This window comes from Halichondria panicea, chromosome 16, assembly GCF_963675165.1.
Source record: "Halichondria panicea chromosome 16, odHalPani1.1, whole genome shotgun sequence".
NCBI classification, from domain to species: domain Eukaryota; kingdom Metazoa; phylum Porifera; class Demospongiae; order Suberitida; family Halichondriidae; genus Halichondria; species Halichondria panicea.
The window spans coordinates 4,412,244-4,430,750 of NC_087392.1; the positions used below are offsets into that span (position 1 = coordinate 4,412,244).

General features: G+C 41.4%; 3 protein-coding genes and 1 long non-coding RNA gene across 4 annotated transcripts; all 4 read left to right on the forward strand.

Moving 5' to 3' along the window:
• Window positions 1-2,926: 2,926 nt before the first annotated feature.
• Window positions 2,927-3,885, forward strand: LOC135349572 (uncharacterized). The gene is made up of 3 exons (XR_010398938.1): window positions 2,927-3,189; window positions 3,433-3,506; window positions 3,557-3,885. It is a non-coding gene; the product is annotated as an uncharacterized LOC135349572 (long non-coding RNA).
• Window positions 3,886-8,935: 5,050 nt separating this feature from the next.
• On the forward strand, window positions 8,936-10,307 carry LOC135349822 (uncharacterized; the record flags this gene model as incomplete). The annotated part of the gene is made up of 2 exons (XM_064548433.1): window positions 8,936-9,698; window positions 10,288-10,307. Coding segments are annotated over 2 exons (783 nt in total), but the record flags the coding sequence as incomplete, so codon positions are not given.
• Window positions 10,308-10,324: 17 nt separating this feature from the next.
• Window positions 10,325-15,092, forward strand: LOC135349879 (uncharacterized). Its single transcript, XM_064548522.1, has one exon. It carries the CDS (start codon window positions 10,327-10,329, stop codon window positions 15,049-15,051), a length of 4,725 nt encoding a protein of 1,574 aa, XP_064404592.1. The 5' UTR covers window positions 10,325-10,326; the 3' UTR covers window positions 15,052-15,092.
• Window positions 15,093-16,413: 1,321 nt separating this feature from the next.
• Window positions 16,414-18,257, forward strand: LOC135349882 (uncharacterized). Its single transcript, XM_064548526.1, has 2 exons — window positions 16,414-17,259; window positions 17,441-18,257. Exons 1-2 carry the CDS (start codon window positions 16,509-16,511, stop codon window positions 18,202-18,204), a joined length of 1,515 nt encoding a protein of 504 aa, XP_064404596.1. The 5' UTR covers window positions 16,414-16,508; the 3' UTR covers window positions 18,205-18,257.
• Window positions 18,258-18,507: the final 250 nt, after the last annotated feature.

The following is an 18,507-nucleotide window of genomic DNA, read 5'->3' on the forward strand; positions in this document are numbered from 1 at the left end:
TGAGAATATATAGCTGTACTAACTCGAAAGAAGAATTTTTCCTCAATGAAAAAGTGTGAAAATGTCGTGTAACAGTTGCTCTTTTCCCACACAGGTGTGATTGTAAATAATGGGCATGGGAAGTCAAAAATTGCATTTTTTCAGCAAAAGAAAAGCAAGAAGCAGCAGATATCCCTCTATAGTCCCATGAGCCTTTACCTGAGTCGACCAGCAACTCTTGAATCTCTCCACTTCTTGGTTGCTAAGGCAGTGTTGAACTCTTGCTGTCAAGAACCTGCTCACTATTGTCAAGCTGCCAAAGTCGATGTCATCGCCACTTTGTGTGTTCATTGCCAGCTCATTTGGACCTTGTCAGTACGTTCTGAATATACCCTTAGATCCCTCTCTCAACTCATCACTCCAGTTCTTTCAACCTAAGTTACCTTCACCAGCGTCCTGTGCTATTTCGATTGAGATCCATTGATTCCCTGAACTTTTGTGATGGAAATCCTGGCCTTAAAAGATTTGTGGAAGCATCACTCTTCTACCTTCTACACTACTATAAGTCTATAGTTGATCAGGTAAGTTCTGTCAAAAAATTGTTCACGAACCGTTACACAAACGCAGAAGACTCGGACTCTGACAACACATTCTGACTCATATCGTTCGTATCTTTACAATGTCATGGCTTGTCTACAGTTCATAGAATGATGAGTTGTCATGGATATTTTATATTGAATGATTTATGATCATTATAGTATGGACACATTTCAAGAGTAACTAAAAAAAATGTCAAAACTAAAAGCTTGCATACACACATAGCTCAGAGTCCTACTTCCTTGATATGTCTTCACTAGCAGGAGGGCCCACAGAGGAGGATGCAACCATAACCAGCAACACAGATCTATATACTTCCTGTCTACTTCCGGCCATTCTGCTATGCTTCCGTCTAACACGGACAGTCCATGAAATTGTGTTCACGTGATCTCGTTTCCAATCCCCTTCCTCTACTATTATGTGCTAACGTTTAGTATATATAGTTCTAGCTATAATCAATACATTGTTACATGCATGCATGGAATATAAAAATTGTGGGTATAAATGTTTGCGGTACATGCTTAACCCTTTCCTAGGCATAGCTGCCTTGCATAGAAGTGACGGAATGGGCCAGTTCCTTCTAGAACTATTGGTCTCAGTTTGAGGTGGCATGGCAACTAAAAAAAATCACTGTATTAGTAAAACCAGTAGGTTTTACATAGGATTGGCAGTGGGTTTGCCCGTGTTTAGCAATATTTCAATTATGTTGACTCATGTTCAAACTGTTCTATCTCTGCAGGGACAGGCCACATCAAGAAACTGAATGGACAGATAGTTTATTTAGCCTTTTCTCTCTTTGTATCTCTCATTTCATAATCCATGAACGTTTTAAATGTATGAATATTGTCATTTTAAAAATTGCACTATTTCGACGTTTCACCGCTCTTTGTCTGACTGACTAAGTAAGTAAGTGAGTAAGTGAGTAAGTTTTTTGCCCAGCATTTGCTCCAAGTACAGTCATCTCCAGGACATTCTGCACAGGGTTTCCAAACGACTACAACCTGGATTACAAAGCGCTTCTTCAGATTTGCGATTGCTTCCACGAGGCAGATGACCTCTCAGTCTCTATTTCTCTTATACCTAGACAATTCCGCCATCTTTAATGACTCAGCAATTGCTTTGTGGCCAATTAATAATAGATAGGCGTGGCTAATAAACCGTGCGCCTAAAATCAGTGCAGCAGTGCTTTTCCAGAGCCTGAGGTGTTGCTTTTCTTCACACTGTTCAGCTCTAGCTCATCTGAACTGCTTATTCTCCTGTTTAGAGCCATTGTCTGTTGGCTACTGCTTCCATCTACATCACCTTTAAATATGCTAAGTACTTTCTCCAGACCTTTTGTGTGTCCTACTGTGTCCCTTTACCGGTCAAATTGAAGGTTTAGACCAGCTACAGCTTTTAAAGGCCACACATACTTCCATCGAGGCAAGCAGCAAGGCATAATCGACTGGTTAGTGTGTGTGTGTGTGTGTGTGCACAGCCATTGACCCACGCCCATCTTCTAAGCTAGTCTGGCCACGCCCTCTCCAAATTAGCTTGCAAAGAGGGGTTGGGCTGACCCACAAATTCAAATTCAAACTAAAGTGATGACCCTTTTCCTGAATGGAACGATTGAACGGTAAAGGGTTATAGGACAACTAGTTTCAACTACTTGTGGTGGCTGTGGAATGCTCCAGACGCATGAAAAACGTTTTCTGCCTACCACTGACAGGGGCGATCCTAGGATTCAGTCAATGGAGGGGAAAAAAAAAAAAAAAAAGTGCTCATTGCGCGCAGCAAATTTTAAACCACGCCCACTTCCGGGGTGTCAGCAACGCCCACTGTTTTCTAGATGGTGCACAGTACTGACAGTGTACAGTGCCATCAGCAAGTCAAGAATGTTTATGACCAGAAGTAGTCTCATGAATCAGCCGCCGCTCTTTTGGAACCAAAAGTTCCAAAAGAACGGCGGCTGATTCATGGTTCCAAAAGAACGGCGGCTGATTCATGAGACTAGACCAGAAGCTCAATTCGCCTGGGATGGCAAACTCTAGCCAACTCTTCTTAAGGTATGTCAAATGTCAATGCAATCATGTCTAGTCTAGTCTCTGTGTAAATGTAGAAGTGTAAGTGATGATAAACGTTTGTTCCTTTGCTTGATCTGACGACAGTCTTGATTCTTTTCTTTTCAGGCCACTAAAAGATTGATCAGCTTACCAGGAGGTGACAGGCTAGTTGGGCGGAGCCCGACCGTCCCTGACGGGAGGTAGGGTTTCAAGCCTATGTCAGGATTTGTCTTTGCTGCAACTATAGTTGCAGCCCAATCAGATTGCAGCATTTCTACTGTGGTCTGTGTCACGTCCGGTTGTAGCCTCGATCCCAGGCCGAGTTTTCGCTTTTATAACGGTTAGGCGAACAACTAGGCCTGGTACTAGTTGTCTGCGCATGCGTCAATCGTTAGTCAGATTCTGACTAATGGATATTCTCGTTCACTTTTGTGACATTTATATTCGTGTACTATCGTGTACTAGAAGTCAGTTCCCGTTTTATCATTATTGGAATGGCTCTTAGCTGAAGCTTCTCTCTTCTCTGAAGCTTAGAAAACATTATTCTGAAGACTGAACAACAAGGGAAGAGGTATAAAGCTTTGTCAAGTCAAGGTCAGACATTTTTGTGTGGGCCCTGTGCTATCATCATGTTTGGCAAGATCTAGGTAGACTATAGTTTCATCATTAATATGGTGGATCAAGTGAAGAGTGTGAGCTAGAGAACTTGGTGCTGCCATCATCAGCTCGTCGACAATGACACTATAACCTGTTTAAAATACGAGAAATTTAATATAGATCTACAGGTATTTAGAATGTCTACTTCTCTGTACAGGAGCAATGGCTAATATCCAGCTATCCCAACAGTGCTCCTCTTGGCTACTAATGGACGAGACTGGACAGTTTAAGGTAAGGGTTTAACCGTGTTTGGTTTCTTTAATATTGTCCTATACTTACAGGACTGGAGTATGACCTGCTCGTTCGAGCGTTGCTGGGTAGCTCAGAGGCATCAAGAGAATCTACGTTTTCTCAAGCAAAGTTTAACTGAGTTACGAGTTGGGGCCTAGAATCAGAGAAGTCCAGCAGCCTGCTAAATCGTTGAAACGTAATTTGAAGACATTCAATCATCTTGAAGTTGCCCTGGGTCACTGTAATCGTGCTGCAGCACAACTGGCAACTCCCCAGGCCCTTGTGAAGCAGCTCCCTATGTGCATATTTTGTGTGTACTCACTCTGTGCATTTTCTGTGTACAAATTTCGATTATTGATTTATTAAATATTTTTGCCGACCACAAATACAATGAAAATTTGACGCATGCGCAGACAACTAGTACCAGGCCTAGTTGTTCGCCTAACCGTTATAAAAGCGAAAACTCGGCCTGGGATCGAGGCTAGTCTGGTTGCACAACCTCAAGCAAGATAAAATTGGTTAACACCCACTTCAGAATAATAATATTCATAGAATAAAATGATTATTCATAGCTGCTTATCAGCGTGTTACATAATTCAGCAAGACAAATCCTGACATAGGCTTGAAACCCGACCTCCCGTCAGGGACGGTCGGGCTCCGCCCAACTAGTGACAGGCAGCGTACAAAGTATTACCACCAGTACCTTGATGTTGAGGAAAAGAGACTTTGTAGTTTACATTGCAAACATTGATTATTATTAAATACATGTAGGCTTAATTATATAATTATACTATACATTCATGTACCTCATGTGCCTGGATCCAAGAACCTTGTTGTGCTGCATGTTGTGAAGCAAGCTCAAGTGTTCTATGTGTTTGATACAGCAAACCACTTCCTGCTGCCTAGCCTTATTATTGAGCCCCTCCCCACTCTTTACTAGTTCCCATGGATCCCAGTAACGATCGAAGAAAAGCAAGTTTTTTAGGCCAGCTTAGCTAGCTAGATCTAACTGGTATAAAGTTATTGTAACTATCACTATTAAGCTGTAGATAGCTGCAGTAAGTGTAGTTTCCTTCTAGCCAGCCAGTGATGGTTGAACTATCTACTTGAGCTTCTCTGAGTCTGGATAGGGTGCCGGCTGGAGCACCAGAGTCTGGATGGGGGTGCTGGAGCACCCTAAGCACCACCCTGTGTACGCCCCTGACTGAATCTGTTTAACTATAAAAGGGACCGTTTCAGGTTACTGAGTGGAGGGTGGGCTTTAGGTAACTTCAGCCATACTATGCCAGTATCTAGATAGTGGCACAGTTCAAGGCTTGACCTGTGCCATATGGCAGATATTGGCACAGTGTTTCCTTTGTTCTGCCCACTCAAAATGCAACAAATATTGCTAACACGCAATGGTCAAATGTTAGCTCACTACCAGCTGTGCCAACAGATCAACCATCATTAACGATCTGTGAAGACTATGTGTATACATACACCCACGAACTGATGATGATCAAGAGAAGTATTCAGTGTACAAATGCTCATTAAGACAACTAACTCTTTCCCAGCCAAGCTCAGCTATATGGGAGACCCTTTGCCAGTTAGCTATTCCTCTCTTGCTACCATCAATGAACACCTGCTGGCAGTGGGTGGGGAGGACTCCAATGGAGATAGAACGAAGGACATATATCAGTACAACATGACACCATGGACTGTCGTTAGTCAAATATCAACACCGCGAGCATTATGCTTCACTGTTGTCCTCCCTGGGAACAAGTTAATGGTAGTGGGAGGAGATGGTACATTGAGAAAATGTAAAATATCTACTTTTGTATAGTGACTAACTTTCTTATTGCAGTATATCTCATAGACAAAATTAGTGTGTTGATAATTATATATGTTGTATATGAATATTTAGAACACACATACCTTTGATTATAAGTGTATACGTATCTGTGTGCTTTGCTTCAAGTCCATCCTCGGCACCGAGTGCACTATATATAGCATTGAAACACGTGGGCTAGGTGTCTTCTAAAGGGTATGTCACATGAGCCTGCCGTTTGTACAAAGCTAGCTTGACTTGTTAAACCAGTTTTGTATACCTCGCTATAATTATTTAAAGCATTCAACGTCTTGTATTGTTATAAAAAAAAAGTTGCTTAAATCACCCTTTACTTGCCATTGACGCCTTAAGGCAATAAATGATAACCTGCACTGCGTCCATCAAAATTTCAAATGGAGCACACAAAGTTGCTAAAATCGAGCATGTCGTAAACTGTAATTTTTCGCCTGTGTTTGGGCGCACTCCCTCGACAAATGTGTGGTGGGGGGTACCCGGTTCTTAATGAAGGTTCCCTTTAATTAATCGGGGTTCGAAAGGGGCTGTGCCCCGGCCAGGCCTCACCTTGTTTTAGGATTTGAATACCCCGTTATTCAGTTTGGTACCACCCACATCATGTCTTGATATAGGTGTCGTCCTGCAGTTAATACTTCGAGGCTGTCGAAAACATCAAGGATCCCCTGCACATTTCGACCATTATTTGCGAAAGGGGAGAGGATTCACGAGGGTATACTGGGTTGGGTTACCAATGAATGGGGAAAAAAGATGAGGTCAGTGGGTGAAAGCTTGTTGCAGAAATCTGCACGAATCGGGCGAGGTAGCTATAGCAGATATTGATATTTAGCGAGATCTTCGGCAGGTAGTCTCGATTTCCAGCCTCTTTGCAAGATACGAAGTATGGGAGGGCGTGGCCAGACTATTTGGCAGGTACATACCCAGTTAAAGAACAATTAAGTCATTTAAAGCACGGTCATGTGATACTTGTGCCCAAGATATTGGCTGGAGATCATGTCATCAGCACTAGAAACATACAACCAGCGAGCATTAATTTTATTGGCAAAATGAAAATCAAATTGACTATTTCTATTTTGGCGTTGCTGCGTAAGTGTTGTTAATTACGTGAGAATATTGGCGTATGACAGTGCCTACCTAAATCATTGAATAGGTCAATTGACAACCATGCACCTGCTACAATATTGAGATAATGTTTGAGGGACGCCCGGGAAGCAATTTGTGCACATCAAACCACACCCACTGCCTCTCTTACGACTAACCCACAACACAAACAGCCACAATCTTCTATCACACATGGTTCACCTACATGCACTCACCACGTCGACCCTCATTGACCCTGAGTGACCTCTCCACCACGCCCCTGTACAACGTCTACGCACCGTACTGAACACCTTGTCCGGGAGCTGACTCAGCACTTGTGACTTGAGCCTCCGAAATTTGAAGGGTGTCATGATCTGCTTGGCATATGTGTGTGTATGGGGGGATATGTAGTGTAGTAAAAACCGTATGTACAGGCAAAGATATGAATTGGCATATATAGCGAATTGAATTGATGTAGCGAATTTCCGTAGCCTCAGTTGAATCACCCACAGACTCAAGCCTATTATGTGTGCACCTCATGCAGAGCCACCTTAGGGTAGAAACAAGAGCTCCAGCAGGTTGTTCTGTAGTGGAGTCCCCGTGAGCAGAAGTCTCCTCTTAGCCTGTATAGCAATACCATCACATGATTGTGTGAGCAACTGGGACAACAAGTGGTGCAAGCTGCGCTGTGCTAATACCTCTCGCCGTTGTTTTGCTTTCGCTCAAAAACTATTAGAAGAGGTGAAGAGGTATATAATGTAAAACTATAACAGTACTCTGATTTTGGCTGGCCTAGGTGGATGTTTCCTGATCCACGGGTCCCAGTGTACAGTGTTGAGTAAACTATAAGGAAACGCTCAACCCTCAACTCTATTGATGTTGCAAAGATTCTGCAAACCCTGTAAGGCTGATTGAACAACACAAATAACAAGTTGTGCACTGTACAAAGTTCGAGGTCAGTCAAAAGAACGTGAACTGCAGTGGCGGATCCAGGTATAGACTGAAAACCACCCCCCTACACTGCACTCGCAGTGTAGGGGAGTGGTCAGTTTAGGGGAGTGTCCCGGATTTAGAGGTTCTGTCCTGTGTCCCGTCCGGAAATTGCTATTATCAATGCTGAAATGTCCAAGGTTGCTCCTGAGCTGGGATACTAAGCTTACAGTCCAAAGAAGCTCAAAAATACTGAAGCTATGGCTTGAAAAGCTTAAATCATGAACAGAATTCAGTTTCTTGATGATTGGCAGTTGACCAGTCCCAATCCCTGGACTGGCCAGCGAGTCTAGCCATAGATAGTAGAGGGGAGGGATTGGAAACATCACCGGTGACCAATGTATTGCCCTAAAGAATTCTGACACCATGCGTGTTGCATTCCGCAAGTGATGATTGCGATGGATTGCGAGCCAGATGCAAAGACAATTAAAGGAGAAGAAAGTGAAGAAAACTGCAGTAAGCACTGGCAGAGCTAGTCTGTATGTACATTATCCATAGTAAATGTATGGTTTACATCATTTACCTAATTTATTTGATCATCAGAGGTCTATGTAGCACTATTATTTTTACATGTATTTAGCTGGGAATTTGAATAAACAGCATAATGCTCAACTTGGCTATGCCTAAGGCATATTTTAATGCTCCCTCTACACTCTGATCACTCTCAAGCAACCATGACTACTTCCTAGCTCAAGATATCCCCCCACAAAGTTTCATATGAAACTTTGTGGGGGGATATCTTGAACTAGGAAGTAGTCATGGTTGCTGATCAGAGTGATCAGAGTGTAGAGGGAGCATTAAAATATGCCTTAGGCATAGACAAGTTGAGCATTATGCTGTTTATATTGTTGGATATTAACATAGAAGTGTGAAAAGAAGAATTCAAAAGTGCATTTGTTTGCGGGGAGTTACTGGTTAACAATAGATTGTACATCACTATTGTTTAGGTCTACATATTGCCTAATGATCCCGATGTGCCTTGAGAAAATTTGCTAACCTGTATAGTTTTTGAAATATGCTAATTTAAACTTACCCGTTAAAATTGCTTTCCCATGCAGGGTACTCAGAACATCTAAGAATCTGCCAAGACCCTTTGGAAAAGTTTGGCATGCCAATGACGGAGGGAAGGGACACATGATAACCCCACTGTTATTCATTACGATTGGTCAATTCTTTTGCAAAAGCTGTGTAGTGACCTGATGACGGAAATACACCACTACCTAAACGTCGTCAGACTTATCTTTTGTGTTTGTAAACATAATTATTTTTCTATACATCTATATGAACTGTCTATATAGACTCTGTGAGTGCATGCCTTGTTCTTTGAAGGTTTGTTGAGGACGTATATTTCTTCAATGCAACGGAGAAAAGTCTCATTCTGATGTACAGCAAACAAAGCTATAGCGTTCAATTGGAGACGGATCGGCCTGGGATCGAGGCTATGTATGTAGCTACTATCCTGCCAGTGAAAGCTATAACTAGCTGTTCACTCTCTTTTGGCCCCAATTAAATTAACTTGTCCCAGGAAAAGGGAGCCTCAAACTGGTTAACAGTACTACCAGTGGAAGAATTTGGCCTAGCACTGCACAAAGGTGCCTTCAGAGACGCACTAGCACTCCAATATGGGTGGCAACCCAATGGCACCCCAATCACATGCGCTTGTGGCACCAACTTCACAGTGGAACATGCGTTATCATGTGCAAAAGGCGGCTATCCCTCCATAAGGCATAACGAGATCAGAGACTTCACAGCCAACCTCATGTCGGAAGTTTGCCACAATGTCGCCATAGAACCACACCTACAACCCATCACCGGCGAAATTCTATCAGGTGCATCTGCCAACACACAAGATGGTGCCAGATTAGACGTGGCAGCAGATGGTTTTTGGGGAAGCAGATTTGAGAGAGCATTTTTTAATGTTAGGGTATTCAACCCGTACGCTCCCTCAAACAGGCAACCCCAACTCTCCACAACCTACCACAAGCATGAAAACATAAAGAAGAGAGCTTATGACCAACGAATCAGAGATGTAGAAAACTCGACCTTCACTCCCCTCATCCTGTCAAGTACTGGGGGCCTTGGACGTTCCGCTACCTCCACCTATAAGAGATTGGCATCTCTCCTGTCAACAAAATGGGATCAGCCCTACAGCACCACCATGGGATGGATCAGATGCAGGCTGTCCTTCTCTCTCCTCAGATCAGCCATCACGTGCATTAGGGGGGCCCGATCAAGCCAAGGGCACGCCACCAGACAGCCCCCTATCGACCTAGTGACAAGCGAGTCCCTGGTTCCTCGTTATTATTATTATTGTTATTATTATTATCCTTCTTTTGTACATGTAATTTTTCTTAGCCCCGAGATGGAGAGCTTTCACGCCCAAAAAAAAATTAAATTAAATTAAATTAATTTCCTGTCTATTTCCGGTGCGACACGCATGGGCCGCGTGAAATCTCTGTGTTTCCAATCCCTCTCTCCTCTACTATCTATGGTCTAGCTATCCGTCTATCGCTCGATCGGTTAGAAAAGAAGGGTGGGGCTGCTGCACTGTTTTGCAGTTTTTGTGGGTGTGGCTCTCCAGGATGATCATACTGAGCATGCGCAGAAAGCAACTGCTAATAATTAAAGGTCATAATAATAGTGAAAGTTCATGTGATGTCCGACCTCCTAACCCCAAAATATTGGGCGCGGGAAGCAACGAGCCAGAGGAGCGATCGCGAGTTGTCTTTCAACAAGAACCACTCTTTCACATTTCCTGCATCTGCCACTAAACTGTATTTTCCAATCTATACACACAATGTAAGTGCCAGCTAGCTTAATGCCTGTGAAGCACTGTGTATTATGAATAATTATGATCTTTCTTATCAGATCTATATACTCAAGCTTAAACCAAGACACACGAGCATAATGGATCTATCTCCATCGACACAAGAGAAGGAACAGCCACAACAAGTGAGCAGTCACAGTCCGTCAGCTCAACACACAAATAAATCACCACTAATTGTGAGTATTCCACGCTCAATAAGAGAACAACATATCACTGACACTACCTCTACTGATACTCGGTTGTGTGGTGATACTCCTTTACAACTAATTGTCAGTATACCGTATCCAATTATGAGAGCACAACGAAATACTCGATCAAATAAACTTATCGTTAGCATTCCATATCCTCCAAGAGAAACACATACAGAACATGAGCAATCCAAACAATCTCACTCTGATATCAACTCCCCACTAGCTAGGAAAAGGTTGCATACTAGAACCAGGGACAAAAAGTGTCAACCTAGCTCCACTTTGCAAGGTGCTAGTCCATCAGATACTCCACCAGCTAAAAGAGTTCACCTCGATATCCCTCATCAGTTGGCAGGTAGCTCACGTCAGTACGAGAGTGATGATACATGTATACAGCAGTATGAAAGTGATAACTCACTGCAATCTGACGATGTACATAGTGAGACTGATGAACATTCTATAGCAAAAAAAGTAACACTAGCTACGTGTAGTAACCAGTTTTTAGAATTCAACGAAATGTACACTGAACTTTACGAAGCCCGTTCAAAATGGTACGACCTAGGCCTAGCACTGGGCCTTGATACAGGTACCCTCGATAGCATTGACATCGAGCATAAGAAATGCAAAACTTGTTTAAGAGAAGTCCTAAAACAACGAGATAACGCCACAAAGTTAACACGGGCAGAAATAGACAAAGCTTTACGACAGCCATCTGTTGAATTGAACACATTGGCTGATAAAATACAAGAAAGTATCTCGACAAAAAAGATATCAACAAGTAGCTCACAGCCTAGCAGTGACCCCACTCCAAAATGTGTTTTGAGGTACATCAGCTTGCTCAAAGACAGGTACAAACAGATATCAACTTTTCCAGACGATTGGCCACCGCCATTGAAAGAGAAATTTACAAAACTAGCTCTAATAGAGAGAAGTACACAGATTCGTTTAACTCAAGCTAAACACCAACCATCAATCGAGTATGATTACGCTACTGGTAATGTGGACAATATTGTTAAGAGAAAGAAAGCGATTACGCTTGAACAGATCTTCGAGGTTTTAATTGACGATAACAAAATAGCTACACCAAACAGGTACATTGTTGTAATGGACGGTGCCCCAGGAGTAGGCAAAACCACACTCAGCAGGAAGATATGCATTGATTGGGCACAAGGGAAGCTCATCAAGGACCACCACATTGTTATCCTCAAACCACTAAGGGAACTAAGAGGTCACACAGCTGCCTCACTCTCTGACCTATTAAACGCTGACGACCTTAAGCAACATGAAAGAGAGGAAATCCTCGATCACATCAAGAGCACGTATGGTTCCGGAGTCATGTTCATCTTTGATGGTTTTGACGAGCTGAGTGGCAAACAACGATCTGATAAGAATACTATTATCTGGGAAATAATTCGAGGGAATCGCCTACTCAACTGTTCTGTGCTGGTTACATCACGTTCATACGCCTCAGGCCCACTACAGGAACTCAATCGTGTCAATCGACATGTTGAAGTATTAGGATTCAAGAAAAAGGATATTGAACATTGTATTAAGCAAAACGTTACAGACAAGAGAAAAGCAAAAAAGCTAATACAGATGCTGAAAGAGAGGTTGGATATTGTCTCCCTATGCTATATCCCTCTAAACTGCAGGATTGTACTGTATGTCTACCAGCAACAAGATACCTTACCCGACACACTCACACAACTCTATGAATTATTTATTCTGTACACAGTCAAACACTACAAGAACAAAATATTTCAAGAACGAGAGCATGAAATTGACAATGACCAGATAGAACATGCTAATACTATAATGAAATTGCCAACTCAAATTATCAAATGTCTAGACTGTCTATCAGAAACTGCATTCACAGGAATGACTCAAGACAAACTGGTATTTGAATATACAGAAGTCACCAAAGAAAGAGGTGCTTTGTCACTGGGACTGCTAAACCTAATAAAATGTATGGGAGCTCATTATTATCAGTTCCTTCATTTAACCATTCAAGAGTTTCTAGCAGCCAGACATCTCGCACTAACAAAGAGCAACGAAGACAAATTAGTGTTTGTTACATCCAAAATTGATGATGCTAGATTTAGAATGACTTTACTTTTTCTCTCTGGACTGACTCAACTTGATTTTATTACCATTGAACAAGCCTTTCCAGCTCCGAAATCAATAGACACTCGTGTGGAGCATACATACAAAACCAAAACAAAGTCTCTTCAAAAACAAGTGAGATGTCGTTTCTTGTTCTTAGCCCATCTTCAATATGAAAGCCGACAAACAACGTACAACTGGCTTTTGCCCTGTCTAGTGACCAATTCACTCAACTTGTCAGAGCACAGTCTCTCTCAGTTCGACTGCCTTGTCTTGGCCAACTTTCTCGCCCTAACTCCCAAAGATCACGTGTGGGATGAGATAAACTTGTCCCAGTGTAGTCTTACTGATGACCGCTTCAAGACAATAATTACAAAGAAACATTTACAAAGAGACATTCCAGTATTGTGCTTAACTAAACAATTAGATGTCACCTCAAACAAAATCAATGCCGAGGATCTACATGTGATGCCACTATTATCAGAAGAGTCGAAGGTGGACAGCATTAGTATCCCACACTACGAATCATGCACTAAGTTATCAGGGGCAATTGTGAAAGGTCTAAATAAATTAGTAACTTTCAATTTTTCTCAACACTCCGCAGATCACGATCAAACTGTACTATCAAGTAGAGAGATTACTGTTCCCACAGATTCAACAATTTGCTCAGGGATGCTTACAACCATTTTTGAGGTTGTTCGACCTAAAGATTTGAAACGAGTATCACTGGATGGTCCCAAAGCTTTTGAAGATTGCCCAGATTGTTCAGGCTCAGGAAATGAGGCTTGGAAAAGTGTTTGCAATGTCATACAAAATAGTAAGCATATACAACACATTCAAATTCACAAGAGCCAGTTCCATTTACACAATATTTCATCACTGTTGATACATTTGCCAAACAAGAGAAACCTATGTACTATATATTTACATGGAAACAAAATAAGCCACAACGGTTTAATACACTTAAGAAATAACTTACCAGTGAATGTACGTGCTCACATTTCAATATCTGATAAGGTTAAATTGGCAATGTCAGTACACAAAGACAAACTTGTTCATGTTGATATTGAGTCACCTGACGAGTACATACAAGATGATGACTCAGAGGATCTATTTGTGCCCTTTATGCCCTTGCTAGAAGGAGATTTGCCATTGGAACTACATGGAGTAACTGTTACCACTAAATCATTCGTGTCCAAGACTCTACTCAGATCAATAGGAAATAGCAAAGCGGTAACTAGTTTAACATTAGCCAATCTTTCTAATGAGAATTTCACAAAATGTTCTAGGGAATTTCAAGATATGCTTAAGAAAACCATCATTCTCCAAACACTGGAACTGGACTCATGTAAACTGAATGACATATCTATCAAACAATTGGAGTGTGGACTGTTACTCAATGAAACAGTGGCGCTGAAGATAGAATACAGTTGGCAAAACAGCTGGCTCAAGGCACTACTTACAGTGAGGTCTCAAAATCTTCGTGAGCTTGATTTTAAAAAAGGACCCGCTTTGAGTGAAGAACGTACGAGACAACTTTCAGAGATAGTCACAACATGCAAGCAGCTACGAGTCTTGAAAGTAAACTTAAGCTACAATTTAGAAACTTTCTTCCATGCTCTATCAGATAATCATAGCCTGAGAGAACTCAGTATCGAAACTACTCGCAAGATGGCAACATTGTTGTTTCGAACACTCCCATCAACTTCTGTCACCACTTTAGACGTATCACAGACACTGTATAGTGGGGGATTTGGAAATGAAGGATCTTTAGCATTTAAAAAGTATATTCATGGAAATAAAATGCTAACCGTTTTGAGAGCTAACTGGTGCGGTTTAACAGATGAAGCATTAAAGGGAATTATTTTTACGAAGGAATCTCCTTTGAGGGAGCTTTCTCTTTCAGAGAATTATGAAGTAAAACAAGGTTGGACAGAATTTTTCAATGGTCTTTGTTCATCATGCATCACCACACTGGACGTCAAGAACAATAGCTTGAATGGAGAGGAGTGCTGCACAGCTTTGAAATGTCTACTCATCAACAACAAAACACTGACTGTTCTAAAAATAGGTACTTATCAAAATAATGATGACGTGGTTTGTTGTATTGCTGACGCTCTATCACAAAATTGCTCGTTGATGGAACTAACAATTAGCAGTTACACATTAAGCATTCTGGGATGGACAAAACTATTTGAAAGCTTACATGAAAACACAACTTTAGTTACATTAAACTGTAGTAGAGCTAAATTACAAGAACTTGAGCAAAATAATGAAGTCGCTAAATCTGTGTGGGAACTGCTAATACACAATCAAAGCCTTCAAAATCTAAACATTGCCGATGAATTGATTGAGGGACATTTGAAAGAGTTTGCAATGGCATACATTCAGAGAAAGACTGTCCTGAATTTAACTGTTGGAAAATTGGAAGATGAGTTAGTGAAAGAGATCGAGAGACTTGAAACAGATAAGTACAACATCAAAAACAGAATGATAGAAAGTATACCACTGTAAATTTATAGGCTATTATAACACATAATTATTAGTTTCGTTCACAGTGTTATGGAAGGATGACTACTTGGAAGTGTATAATAGTACACAATGTGATTACCGTCTTACAAATTTTCTATCATTTTTAAGTATAATTATGGCTCAATACTATACAAGCCTTATACACAAGGGATATCTACCTGTATTTTCATGAGGTATGCGTATTACATGCAGTAAGTGTTAGTTTGCGTCAAGCTTATAGACAGTCAAGAGAGAGCTTCCTAAAGAACTTCCTGTCCTCAGCCAGACCTACACATTTGTACCTGGGGGACCGAGAAATAGAAATGCTACATGTACCACAACTGCATGATTCATTGAGTGAACAGATTCAACTGTGTGAGATCGATATAATTATACCAGTTATTTAGACACTATAGTTAATATAAGATCTAGGGAACTACATGGGAAAAGTGCCTATTATAATAGGAGGAGGTACTATGAGATTTTAGATCATGTTTGTCATAAATGCTGCAATCTGATTGGTTAGAGGAAATGTTCTATCCAATTTAGAAAATCATGTACTTCAATAGAAAATCATGTAGCAAAGATTAGATAAGAACATTCAAATCTGATTGGCTAAATACTCATGGTTGCTATGATCTAAAATGCTTAGACACTGTTTAGGAAGTTTCCACATGATTTAGAAGTCCTCAGGGCTAGTAGAACCCTCACTGCGTTCGGGATACTACAACCAGCCCTTTGGGCTTCTAAATCATGTAGAAACTTCCTAAACAGTGTCTAACTATTATTTAGATCCCACTTGTGTGTGTTTAGCAGGGAATTATGAGCCATAATCTCATAGTTTCCCAGGGAATTATAAGCTTGAGGGTATAAAGTACAAGTATAATTTTTTTGAATGCACAGAAATGATAATAAAGCTGTAGCTAGCTGCATGATAATTAGCTATGGCTGTTCAGTTTTTTCACTACCAGTTTCTATAGCGTTTGCTGGGTTGATGGTAGGGTTCACCAGTATCTTTTCTTGTCTCTACGAGGAACACTAAGAGCCAATGATTATAACAGTTCTGGGTCCATTGTCACAAGCATGAAAGCATGTCTTCAACTTGTAGTATTTGTCAACTTTGTCCTCCTGACTTCTGTTTCTATCCTGCAGCCATGTTTCAAACAGTAGACTCTTGTGTCTTTTTGGGAACGATAGTGCACTGTAGCATTGCTGCAAGCTGTTCCTTGCTAGCTAGCCGTACATATCAGAACAGTTTACTGAGAAGCTTGAGCTGGGGGTGTATGGCACGCCAAGTGTAACAAAAATAAATAGCGCTATAGGACGTCATAAAGTAAGGGAAACGTCATGCATGCAAGACGTGCTGTAATCGTTACAAGACGTGCTGTAACGTTACAAGACGTGCTGTAATCGAGTGCGAGGCTCAAGGTCAAAAGGTGACTGGGTGTTCATTAATTAAAATGGTTGATCAAAGAGCTGGAGCTGGAGATCGAGTGTGGGGATGGGAAACATTTCTCCAAGAAATGGAGACTTTCCTTACTACGGTAGATAGAGAAATCGATTATACTCAGTCTACTAGTTATGCCCAGTTCGTTATTGAGAGGTTTGAGGTTTGTATACATGCTCTATCTTCCCTTCGTGTACAAATTGAAGATGATGGCGATGATGAGACGATTGAAGTTTGCACGGCATTGAAGGAAATAATGGACAGTTGTGTGTTGCTCAAGACAATGTGGTACACTCGACTTGATGAGTTGGATGCACACACAGACGGAGGCTACCAAGTTCCCCAGGTTGCTAGGAGAGTAGGACGTGGCCGTCCCCAGCTATTTATTTGTCAAGACCAGTTGGAATACCTATGTAGTTTAAATTTCACTTGGACTGAGATTAGTAAACTATTGGGTGTCTCTCGAATGACTATCTATAGAAGAAGACGGGAGTTCGGCATTCTAGATGTTCATAGTGCTGCAAGAAGTATAAGTGACAGTGATCTACGTACAAAGCTCCAACAGGTGCGTCGAGAAATGCCAAATATGGGAGAGACACTGGTGATTGGGCGACTACGGTCATTGGGATATGCTGTCACTAGACAAAGGGTGCGTAATGCTATCCACGCAACCGATCCCCTGAATGCAGCTCTGAGATGGAGAGGAATCCTCACTGCTCGGCGCCCTTACTCTGTTCCCTCGCCCAACTCTCTATGGCACATGGGTAAGTCATATATAGGTGTTGTGTGACCAGGTTTATGGTTAATGTGTGTCAATTAAGTTTTAGATAAAGGAGCCCAGATGTGTGTACATGCATGTATATAGGTTGGAGCCTTATTATTATAGTAGTAGCAAGACTTGTGTATACAATACATGCATACTAATCATATCTTGTATTCGTACAGATGGCCACCACAAGCTTGTGAGATGGGGCATGGTAACGCACGGGGCTATTGACGGATATAGCAGACTCGTCGTGTTTCTTCGCTGTAGCAATAATAACACTGCCGAAACAGTTTATAATCTCTTCCTTTCAGCTGTCCAACGGTTTGGACTACCGTCAAGAATGCGATCTGACTACGGTGGTGAAAATTATCGTGTAGCAGCACATATGCTAGAGAGTAGAGGATATGACCGCAACAGCATGATAACTGGCAGTTCCGTGCACAACCAGCGGATTGAGCGCCTCTGGCGCGATATGCATCGTTGCGTAACAGTGATATTTTACAAGTTATTCTATTACCTAGAGCAACATGGTTACTTGGATCCTGATAACATGTTTCATCGGTATTGTTTACAGTACGTCTATCTTCCACGTATCAACCAGTCACTGAAAGTATTTATGGAGGGTTGGAACTGTCATGGGGTTCGAACGGAACACAATCTAACACCACATCAATTATTTGTGCGGGGAGCACTTCAAATGCAGAGAAGAGGACTTCAAGCCCTAGACTTTTTCGAACATATTGATGAAATGTATGGTGTAGACGAAGAAATCAGTACGGATGATGACGATTACACAGTTCGTATACCCCCAATTGGTCTTGCATTGTCTGATGAGAATATGGCTTTGTTGAAGGAAAGAGTAAATCCTCTGGCAGACAGCGATAATTTTGGGATAGAACTGTATGTTGAAACACTTACTTTTTTACGTACTTTGATTAACTGAGATTTGTTAATGAATGTGCAGTGCGTAATGCCAGTAATAATTACAAATTTATATCCAAGTTGAATGATGGTACAGTGCATGGAACCCCTCTATAACGGACACCTTTAATTGGAGAACAAAAAGTTTTGGCCGTTGTTAAGGGGTTGTTTTGTATGCAAACTTTTGGGACCTGGGTGTCTGGCCGTTATGTCGCAGTTGGCCGTTAAGAGGGGTTCCACTGTATATAATTTTTATCATTTATGTTAATGAATGTCTGTCAGATGCAGGTACACATAATTATATAGACACACTATAAAGAGTATG